The 12,027-nt window shown below is 38.0% G+C and overlaps 1 protein-coding gene across 9 annotated transcripts in view; it reads right to left on the bottom strand.

The window, feature by feature from the left end:
* TSGA10 (testis specific 10) overlaps nucleotides 1-12,027 on the bottom strand; it is a 161,977-nt gene that overhangs the window by 141,180 nt on the left and 8,770 nt on the right. For 5 of the 9 annotated variants that reach the window (XM_045054091.1, XM_045054086.1, XM_045054085.1 and 2 more), the window contains exon 3: nucleotides 2,910-3,125. Coding sequence is in view for 1 of the 9 variants with exons in the window: in XM_045054086.1 (XP_044910021.1) it covers nucleotides 2,910-3,125 (216 nt within the window). In the remaining 8 variants the exon portion in view is untranslated. Of the gene's footprint in view, nucleotides 1-2,909; nucleotides 3,126-9,350; nucleotides 9,465-12,027 lie in introns of all 9 variants that reach the window. The other 4 variants (XM_045054089.1, XM_045054087.1, XM_045054090.1 and 1 more) reach the window with 1 other exon arrangement.

Below are 12,027 nucleotides of genomic sequence, written 5' to 3'. Positions count from 1 at the left end.
GTTGATGCATAGGGGCACTTGTACCCCAATGTTTATAGCAGCATTTTCAACAATAGCCAAATTATGGAAAGAGCCTAAATGTCCATCAACTGATGAATGGATAAAGAAATTGTGGTTTATATACACAATGGAATACTGCGTGGCAATAAGAATGAAATATGGCCTTTTGTAGCAACACGGATGGAACTGGAGAGTGTTATGCTAAGTGAAATAAGTCAGGCAGAGAAAGACAGATACCATATGCTTTCACTCTTATGTGGATCCTGAGAAACTTAACAGAAGTCCATGGGGAGGGGAAGAAAAAAAAAAAGAGGTTAGAGAGGGAGGGAGGGAGCCAAAGCATAAGAGACTCTTAAAAACTGAGAACAAACTGAGGGTTGATGGTGGGTGGGAGGGAGGGGAGAGTGGGTGATGGGTATTGAGGGCACCTTTTGGGATGAGCACTAGGTATTGTATGGAAACCAATTTGACAACAAATTTCATATTTAAAAAAAAAAGAAAGAAAATGTTTATCAAAATATTATAAAGCTACACTAATTAAAATAATACAGTAGTGGCACAGAAAATAGCAAATGAATCCATGAAATAAGAGTCCAGAAACATATCCATGCACATGAAAATTTAATAGCTATTAAAATGCCATTTCAAATCAGTGACTAAAGAAAGGACTATCCAACCCTACCTCATGCCAGAATAAAAATTCCAGAAGGATTAAAACTTTATTTATTTGTTTATTAAAGTTTATTTATTTAGAGAGAGACAGAGAAAGTGGGAGGGGTAGAAAGAGGGTGAGAAGGGAGAATCCCAAGCAGGCTCCACACTGCCAGCCCAGAGCCCAATATGGGACTTGAACTCAGTAACTGTGAGATCATGACCTGAGCAGAGACCAAGAGTCGGATGCTTAATAGACTGTGCCATTCAGGCACCCCAAAAAACTTTATTTTTTTAATATTTATTTATTTTTGAGAGTGTGAGAGAGAGAGAGAGAGCGCGTGCACGAGCAAGCATGCATGAGTAGGTGAGAGGCAGGGAGAGATGGAGACAGAGGATCTAAAGCAGGGTCTACACTGACAGCAGAGAGCGTGATGTGGGGCTCAAACTCACACAACGTGAGAGCTGAAGTCAGACGCTTAACTGAATGAGCCACCAGGCGCCCTTGGGAGGATTAAAAGTTTAAAAAATTATTTAAGAAGTATTAAAAGTTGGGGCTCCTGGGTGGCTCAGTCAGTTGAGCGTCCGACTTCAGCCTGGGTCATGATCTCGCGGTCTGTGAGTTCAAGCCCCGCGTCAGGCTCTGGGCTGATGGCTCAGAGCCTGGAGCCTGCTTCCGATTCTGTGGCTCCCTCTCTCTCTGCCCCTCCCCCGTTCATGCTCTGTCTCTCTCTGTCTCAAGAATAAATAAACGTTAAAAAAAAAAAATTTTTTTTAAAGAAACCGTAGAAAACATTCTTGTAGTTCTTGAGGTAAGATCTTCCTAAACAGGGATCAAAACTAGGTGGAGAAGAGAGGATTTTTAGGCTAGACATTACTCTGCATGATACTATAATGGTCGATACATGTCATCCTACATTTGTCCAAACTCTTAGAATGTACAACACCAAGTGTAAACCCGAATGTAAACTATGGACTCTAGGTGATAATGATGAGTCAATGTATGTTCATCAATTTTAACCAGTGTACCACTTTGATTGGTAGTATTGATAATAGGGAAGGTGTTCATACATAGGGATAGTAGGTATATGGGAAATCTCTGTACCTTCTGCTTAATTATGTTATAAACCCAAAATCGCTCTAAAATAAAGTCTATTCAAATTTTTTAAAAGGGGGAGAACTTCCAAAAAATAAAAGAATCAAAACTCAGAAGTCAGTAAAAATTGATGAATTTTATCACACAGACATTTAAAACTTTGACTTAAAAAATGCTTCAAAATGTGAAATAAATCGTGTGTGTGAAAACAGACAGGAAAAAAAAGGATGGAAATATATGCATCATCTATTTGCTGGGAGATCTCTCTACAGAAGAGAGAAGGATTAGGAAGGGAGAGCACTGTCTTATATACAGAACATTCCTGGGGCACCTGGGTGGCTAAATCAGTTGAGCATCTGACTCATGATTTCAGCTCAGATCATGATCTCAGGGTTCATGAGATTAAGCCCTGCATAGGGCTCTGTGCTGACAGTGCAGAGCCTGCTTGGGATTCTCTCTCTCCCTCTCTCTCTGCTCCTCCCCCACTTGTTCTGTCTCTTTCAAAATAAAAATAAACACTAAAAAAAAAAAAAAAACAGGAACATTCCTATTGTCTGAAGTTTTTACCATGACTACAATTACTTAGGAAATTTTTTGAGCAAGAATTTTTTTTTTTAATTTTTTTTTTTTAATGTTTAGTTATTTTTTTTTGAGACAGAGAGAGACAGAGCATGAACGGGGGAGGGGCAGAGAGAGAGGGAGACACAGAATCGGAAACAGGCTCCAGGCTCTGAGCCATCAGCTCAGAGCCCGACGCGGGGCTCGAACTCTCGGACCGCGAGATCGTGACCTGGCTGAAGTCGGATGCTTAACCGACTGCGCCACCCAGGCGCCCCTTGAGCAAGAATTTTTAAAAGAAATAAAGTGTGCAATACAATTTAATCCTTAGAATAGACATTTAAATGTAATGTCAAATCGAAAAAACTTTCAAATGATATAAATGAGAATGTCACTTTTTCCACACTGCATCTAATAATTATATGATGTTTAAAGAGGAATTAAAATCCTGATCAGTAGTTAGATGCTAACTAAAATTATTGCAGTGATTATTGCACAATATGTACAGATAGTGAATCATTTTGTCATATACCTAGAACTAATATAATGCTATACATGTCAATTGTAACTCAATAAAAAATCCTATCAATGGTAAATGTAATACCTTTGCTTCTTCAAGTTCTTTGTCAGCGGTATCCACCACAAAATTTTTTTCTTTTTCTAGTTGCTCTGCTAGTTGGTCAATTTTAATCAATTCTTTACAAAGATGCTCATTGTGGCTGGTTAAATCGTCTATTTGACTGCTTACCACCTCCTTACTATCCAAGAGTTTCCTAACATATTCTTCCAAGCCATGATTTGTCTGTTTGAGATCTTCAACCTGTTGTAATGAGAAAGAAAATAATCGTATTAAAATATTTCCTTTGCTTCCAAGGAGAACAACTAGGTGAATGGAATCAGGAAGGGAGGTTTGCTTCCCTGGAAAGAGACTTAGCTATATATATATTTTTCATTTTCTGAATTTTGTAGCATGTAAATATAATACCTATCTGAAAAAATATATTAAATGAAAATTTAAAGGTTTATAGCTACATCTTACAAGGTAATTTATAGTTAATAAAAAACTTAATTACTATTGATTTCTTAAACAAACTATTAGAAGACTGGCCAAATATTTATATCTGTATAAAAGAAACCACACTCTTGAAATTATTTAATTTTAGTAACTCATATCATCAATTATATTTCTAATTACTGTTACCAAAATACGTTAACTCTTCAAAAGAGGTTCTTTTGAACATATTAATAACTTACTTGACTAAGCTAAATACCAAATCAGTCAAGTATTTGCTAACTAATGTGGAGGACCACAGCTTTCCTTCCCAGCCCACTATTAAACCAACGGATGAAGAAAATGGCCTTTTCTATCACGAAGGTATCCAAATGCCTTTAAAGGAAGAAATATATATTAGACCCATTGAACATGATTATATGTCAGGAACTATGTTAAACCCCATAGATACAAAAATAGGTTAGGTACCTGCCCTCACAGAATATGTTTACTTGAAAAAAAACGAAAAGAATATGTTAAGTGCTATAACAGAAATATCTATTAAGGATGGCACAAAGGTCCTTTTCCATTTCTCTCACTGTGTACTTAAACATTTATTGAGCACCTATTATATTCATGGCACCATGTTGGTACCTATAAAAAATGTAAAAAGACAGAAGGGAAAACAGACTCAGTCTTTGAGGAGCAATCAAAAATTGCTAAATCCCTCATCCAATGGTATCCTTAGTTCTAACTTCCAACCTTGCCCATTTCAAATAACTATAGATATCACTCTTTTCAAACCATCAGAAGCAACAAAGTTTTCTTTAAAAATACAAACTTGGGGCGCCTGGGTGGCTCAGTCACTTAAGTGTCTGACTTCAGCTCAGGTCATGATCTCACAGTCTGTGAGTTCGAGCATCGCGTCAGGCTCTGTGCTGACAGCTCAGAGCCTGGAGCCTGCTTCAGATTCTGTGTTTCCCTCTCTCTCTGCCCCTCCCTTGCTCATGCTCTGTCTCTCTCTGTCTCAAAAATAAATAAAAACATTAAAAAATTTTTTAAAAAATAAAAATAAAAATACAAACTTTATCTATAATTTGTCACTATATAAATACCCTAAAGGTCATGAATTATATTTAGCTAAATATATTACCAAGACATTTATTATACTCAATAAATACATACCAAGAAGCACAATAAATTCAACTCTTCCTTTGGCATTTTGTAAGCCACGCTAACTTGAGAGATTTAGAGGTAAAGAATTTATATACTCCTGAAATCATTGTTGCTCTATATGCTAACTAACTTGGATGTAAATTTAAAAATAAATAATTTTTAAAAATAGAAGTAAAGAATTTAAATTATCAAATCCAGGAAACAAGAAAAATTTTGAAAAATTAAAAAAAAAGAAAAACCAAAAACAGAAACTGTATATGCACTTATTTCCTTAGTTGAGTCGTTTATCACAACTGGCCTGAATTTCAGCGATACCTCCTACTTTCTTCTCTTTTGGCGTTTTACCATATACAGCTACAAATTCCTTGAAAGTGCAAATTGGAGTTAACTCCTGTAACCTTATGGTGCTTTATCACACTGAGAGTAAGATTTAAAAAATGTTGTGATGCCAACCCTACTGACCTCTCCAGTTTAACTTTCCACCATCCCCTATGTATCTAAGTTCCAGGATGCTAGACTCATTTTAAAAACTTTACTAAGTTATTGAAGATGTTATATATTATGTCCTACAACCCTCTTTATAAGAATTCCCAAAGAAAACTTGGCTCATGTCTCAATTTCAGGAAAACATGCTTCTCTTGGATACCTGGTTTGTTCTTATCCTCGGGACAGTGAATTATTTAACTAAAATTTCCTTTTTGCCCTTGTCTCAAGGAATTTTTAAAACAATCTGCAACCCATCTCTAGTAACTAGCACAGAACCCGTGTACAATGATCTCCTGTTTGCTATTCCTGTCCCATGCTTTCACTAAGTTTATTTTCCCCTGTTCTTATTACCTAAGCTATTTTCATTACTTGTATCATTTTTTAAACTATAGGATGTGGGAGGTGCCTGGGTGGTTCAGTTGGTTAAGCGTCTGACTCTTGATTTCAGCTTAGGTCATTATCACACAGTTTGTGGGTTCAGGCCCCTAGTCAGGCTTTGCACTATCAGTGAGGAGCCTGCTTGGGATTCTCTGTCTGCCCCTCCCCTCCCCTCTCTCTCTTAAAATAAAAAAAAATAATAAAATAAAATTTAAAAAACCATAGGATGTGGGATAAACAGATAAACTTCAATTTATCTATTTATATATATTTTTGTCTTTGTTCATGGCTTCTACAGTGTCATATTTCTGAGCAATAAGAGCACACTAAAAATGTTTGCTAACCTTCCACTATACCAGGTTAAATGCCTCTCCTTCTGTGATCCATATAAAGCCTCTTACACAGTTTAATCTTAGTATTTTATAATGTATATTATGTGTTTACCTCCCTGTCCCACTAAATTCTAAGCAACTTTAAAGTGATAGTCTCTATTCTAGGGAAGCCTGGGTGGCTCAGTCGGTTAAAGTGTCTGATTTTGGCTCAAGTCACGATCTCGTGGTTTGTGGTTTGAGCCTTGAGTCAGGCTCTGTGCTGACAGCTCAGAGCCTGGAGCTTGCCTCAGCTTCTGTGTCTCCCTCTTTGCCCCTTCCCCCCTCCTTAAATAAACATTAAAAAACAATTTTAAGTGATTGTCTCCAACTTCTGTATCAACACACCTCTCATTTATCATTTATTATATATCTAGCATATAATGCTCAAATTATTTTTAAATAAAAACAAATACATTATAATACTCATTCCTCTCACCTTTAACATCAAGCCCTACTTTCACTCAATTCTAAGACTTTAGAAGAGATAGTTTCAAGTAGGAGAAAGGATGTAGGCTTTGCAATTAGGCAGACAGGTTCAAATCCTGTTGTACTTCTTTACCAGTTACTTAACCCTGGGCAATTTACCATATTTTCTTGATCCTAAGAGAGACATCTGACTTCAGAAAAAATAAATGGAAGCCTCTTAACTTTCATCTGCTAAACGGAGAGAATACCTACAATTTGTAGGGTGTAGTCAGGTACAAAAGTTCAAGTAAAATTTCTGATAACAGGTAATCAAAAAGTAACTTAAAAAAAACTTTTGGGGGGCACCTGGGTGGCTCAGTCAGTTAAGTGTCCGACTTTAACTCAGGTCATGGTCTCACAGCTCATGGGCTTGAGCCCTGCATCTGGCTCTGGGCTAATAGCTCAGAGCCTGGAGCCTGCTTCAGATTGTCTCTCTCTCTCTCTCTCTCTCTCTCTCTCTCTCTCTCTCTCTCTGCCCCTCCCCCACTCACGCTGTCTCTCTCTCTCTCAAAAGTAAACATTAAAAAAAAATTTTTAACTATTTATTTTGAAATAAGTAAAGATTCACAGGAAGTTGTAAAGAGTACAGAGAGGTCTCCTATACCCTTGACCCACTTTCCCCAATAGTTACATCTTAAACAATTATAGCACAATATCACAGAGATTTGACATTGATATGATATGTGCATATTGTTTTCTATTCCATTTTATCCCATGTATAGACTGCTGTAGTCAGCATCTCAATAAGATACAGAATTATTCCATCACCACAAAGATTGCCCTACTGACACCCCTTTACAGTCACATCCACTACCCTGCCCATCCTTAACTCTTAGCAACCACTAATCTCTATAATTCTCTTTTCAGGAATGTTATATAAATAAAATCATGTGATAAAGATCATAGTATATGATCTCTCGTCATTGGCTTTTTCACACAACACAATGTCGTTGAGATATATCCAAGTTCTATGGACCAATAGTTCAATCTTTTTTGTTGCTGAGTAATATTTCATGGTATAGATTATCACAGTTTGCTTAGTCATTTACCTATTAAGAGAAATTGTAATTGTTTCCAGTCTTTGACAAACAATGCTGCTATGAACCGTCATATACAAGTTTTTGAGTGGACATAAGTTTTCATGTCTGTGGAATACCCAGAACTATCTGGTTTCTCCTCATCCTTGCCAGCATTGGGTATTGTCACTATTTTTAACTGTTCTTATAGGTGTGCATTGTTATTTTATCTTGGACTTAATTTGCATTTCCCTGATGTTTGGAAAGGTTGAACATTTTCATGTGCTCAACATATATCCTTCTGTGAAATACCTCTTCATGTCTTTTGCTCATTTTCTAATTGAATTGTTGCTTTTTACTGCTGAGTTTTAAGAATTCTTCGTGCACCCTACATATGATTCTTCTGGCAGAAATATGGTTTGTAGGGGCACCTGGGTGGCTCAGTTGGTTAAGCGTCCGACTTCGGCTCAGGTCATGATCTCGCGGTTTGTGGGTTTGAGCCCTGCACCGGGCTCTGTGCTGACAGCTCAGAGCCTGAAGCCTGCTTCAGATTCTGCGTGTCTCTCTCTCTCTCTCTCTCTCTCTCTGCCCCTCCCCTACTTGTGCTCTGTCTCTCGCTCTCTCAAAAATAAACATTAAATTTTTTTTTTTTAAAAAGAAGTATGGGTTATCGTTTTTTTTCATCCTGTTAACAGGGTCTTTCACAAAGTAAAGTATTTAAATTTTGGTGAAGTCTGAGTATCAATTTTTCTTTTATGAATCATGCTTTTGGTGTCACACTAAGAACTCTTCACCAAGCCCAGAGCCCTGAAGGTTTTCTGTTACCCTATAAAAGTTTCATAGTTTTGTGTTTTATATTTAAATCTATGATCCATTTTGAATTAATTTTTATATAAGGTGTGAAGTTTAGGCTTAGGTTCATTTTCTTCCCTAAAAGATATCCAATTGTTCCAGCATCTTTTATTGAAAAGATTATCTTTCTTCCATTAAACTGCACTTGCACTTCTGTCAAAAACCTTTTGGCTGTACTTGCATAAGGCTATTTCTGGATTCACTATTCTGTATCATTGATCTGTGTCTATCCCCCCCACCATACAGTCTTAATTACTGTAGATATATACAAAGTTTTGAAACCAAAAGAGAATGACTCTTTCCACTTTATTATTCTTTTTCAAAGCTGTTTTTGCTGGGGTTTTGATGGGAATTGCATTAAGCCCGTATATCAATTTGGAGAAAACTGACATTTTTATTATGTTTAGGCTTCCAATCGATTAACATGATCAGTCTCTGGATCCAAAGCAGGCTCTGTGGTGACAGCAGCAAGCCCGATGCGGGGCTCGAACTCACGAACCATGAGATCATGACCTAAGCCAAAGTCAGACGTTCAACCAACAGAGTTACCCAGGTGCCCCTCATGTGCTTTCTTGCCATTTGTAGGTCTTTGGAAAAATGTCTATTCAAAAATGACTATTCAGGTCCTTTGCTCACTTTTGAATTGTTTTTTTTTTTTTATTGTTGTAGAGTTCTTTGTATATTCTCAATTATTAATCCGTATCAAATGCATGATTTAGATATAACTTCTCCTATGCATTTTTTAATAGACTTTATTTTTTTCTTTAGAGCAGTTTTAGGTTTACAGAAAAATTGATCAGGAAGTACAGAGAGTTCCCATATACCCCTTCTCCCCACTCCACACACAGTTTCTCATCTTATTTAAATCTTGTATTTGTACAGTACATTTGTTGCAATTAATGACAACATTGACACATTTAATTAAAGTCAGAGTTTATATTAGGATTTACTGTTTGGGTTGTAGATTCTATGGGTTTTGACAAATGCATAATAACATGCACCTACCATTACTATATCATATAGAATAGTTTCACTACTTGAAAAATACATGTCCTCCATTTACCCCTCCGACTCTCCTTTCCACCAAATCCCTGGCAACCAGTGATCTTTCTAATGTCTCCATGTTTTGTCTTTTTCAGGTCATATAGTTGGAATCATAAAAGTATGTACCCTTTTCAGTTGGCTTTCTTCACCTAGCAATTTGCTTTCAAGGTTCCTTCATGGCTTTTTGTGGCTTGATAGCTCATTTCTTTTTATCAACGACTAATATTCCATTGTACAGATATACCACAATTTGCTTATCTATTCACCTTTTGAAGAATATCTTGGTTGATTCCAAAATTTCCACTTGGTTCTTCTTTATATCCTTTCTTTCTTAGATGAGATTTTCTATTTTTTACTTATTTCAAACATGCTCAGAATTCCTGTTGGAGCATTTATATGACAACTGATTTAATATCTGTGTGAGATAATTGTAGTATCTAATTCATCTTTGTGTTGGCATCTCTTGGTTGTCTTTTCTCACTGAGGTTGAGATATTCCTGATTCTTGAGATAAAAGGTAATTTTTTTTTAATATTTTTAAAATTTATTTATTTATTTTGAGAGAGAGAGAGCGCAAGTGAGGTAGGGGCAAAGACAGAGGGGGAGAGAGAGAGAGAATTCCAAGCAGTTTCTGCACTGTCATCAAAGAGCCCCATGCGAGGCTTGAACTCACAAACTGTGAGGTCATGATGTGAACTGAAATCAAGAGTCAGATGCTTACCCGACTGAGCCACCCAGGCACTCCAAGAAGTGATTTTTTTCATTGAGATCTGCTCTTGTGTTATGGTAGGCTTCCTGTCACACTTCCTGGTATTTTAGTTCTAGCTAAAAAGGTGGGACACTACCTTCTTACTGCTAGGTGTAGGTGAAGTCCAATTTCTCTACTAGGCCTCTCTTGACACCTGGAGAGGGCGCTCTCCTTGTTACTCTAGGCAGGGATGGGAGTTCAGGGTCCCCACCAGGCAGGCCCCTGCTGACACCACCACAGTGAGGAAGAACAGAGGCAACTTGTTACTGTTCCCATGTGTCCTCCACCACCACTGCGGGTGAGTAAACTGGTTAATGCTAAGAGGTGGCAAAAGTCCTGACTCTGCATTACGTCTCCTCTGACACCACCTTAGCAAAAAGGGGACACTTCTTACTCTGAGTGAGGGTGGATATCTAGGTGCCCCACATGGTCTTTGCTGACTTTATGGGGTTGGAGGATGTACTTACTGCCTGGTGGGCACTAAAGTCTTGGCTCCCCAGCCAGCATTCCTCTTTGATAGCACGCTGGTGCGATGGAGGGTTGGGGACTGGGGCATGAGGCATGGCCAGGACTCCTTGTTACAGCATGGCAAAAGTGGAAGTCTAGGCTCTTAACTCAGCCTTTGCTGGCAGGAGTGGGGCTACAGAGTGTTTTTCGTGGTATTTGAGTGGGCAGGTATTGTCTAAGAGTAGTCTGCATTAGAAACAAACCTATAAATACAAAGAACAAAATGGTGGGGGAGGGAATGGAAAAATGAGTGAAGGGGAGTGGAGGATATATAGGTTTCCAGTCATGGAATGAATAAGTCATGGGGATAGTCAATGGTATTGTAACAGCATCGTATGGTAATAGATGGCAACTACTCTTGGGGTGAGGATAGCATAATATTATAGAGCTGTCAAATCACTACACTGTACACCTGAAACTAATCTAACACTGGATGTCAACTGTACTTCAATACAAAAATTAAAAAATAAAAGAGAGAAAAAAAGCAACTTCACCAGGGAAAAACCCAGAAGATATCGCTTTAATCGAAAGATCCAAATAAAGATCATTAGTAATAGAACAAATTGAAATTGTGTGCTACTTGATGGGATGCAATGAAAAGAACCCACCACCATTTCTGTACTATTCCTGTCTGTACTCATGTTGTACCTTAAGCCAACATTTATTATGTCACAGTTTCCGGGGGTGAGGGATCTGGGAGTGGCTTAATTTGCTAATTCTGGTTTAAGGTCTCTCACAAGGTCAGAAGAGTCAGCCAGGGTGACAGTCACCATGGCAAGGTTTAACTGGGACTGGAGAATCCACTCCCAAGCTCACCCAACACAGTTTGCAGGCCTGTTTCTCACTGGTTACTGGCTAGATGATTCAGTACCTTGCCATGCTGGCCTATTCACAGGGCTACTCACATCATGGATGTTTGCTTCCTTCAGAGCAAATGATCCAAGAGATCACTCTATAACTTAATCACTTCTGCTCTATGCTCTTGGTCACAAAGATCAATTATGGTACAATGTGTGAAAAGACCGCATAAGAATGGGAGTAACATGAGGTGGGGCCAATTTGAAGGCTACCACACAGCCAAAGGTTCATTAACATAATCATGACAAACCCAAATCAATGGCCATTCTACAAAATAATTCACCTGTGTTAATTTTTTTTTTTTTTTTACATATATGTATTTTTGAGAGACAGAGCACAAATAGGGGAAGGGCAGAGAGAGAGAGACAGACAGACAGACACAGAATCCAAAGCAGGCTCCAGGTTCCAAGCTGTCAGCACAGAGCCTGACACGGGGCTCGAACTCACAAACCACGAGATCATGACCTGAGCTGAGTCAGACGCTCAACCGACTGAGCCACCCAGACGTCCCTCACCTGTGTTCTTTAAAGTGTCATAGTCATGAACATCAAGGAAGAATGGGGAACTGTTCCAGAATGAAGGAGATAAATGGACATGATAATTAAATGCAATGTGCAATGCTGGACTAGATCTTTTTGTAACTGAGGACATTATGGAACAATTGGCAAAAACTAAGCCAGAGGCTTAGCTGGCAGCGATGTATTGAAATTCATTTCCTGATTTTACTAGATTGTACTGTGATCTTGTAGGAAAGTGTTCTTATTTATAGGAAATACCCACTCATATTTTAGAGAGATCAGGACAGCAGGTCTGCAATTTACTCTCAAATGG

Source organism: Felis catus, chromosome A3 (assembly GCF_018350175.1).
Source record: "Felis catus isolate Fca126 chromosome A3, F.catus_Fca126_mat1.0, whole genome shotgun sequence".
NCBI classification, from domain to species: Eukaryota; Metazoa; Chordata; class Mammalia; order Carnivora; family Felidae; genus Felis; species Felis catus.
Note: the sequence above shows the minus strand (reverse complement) of the source record. Positions and strands in the feature narration are given on the sequence as shown.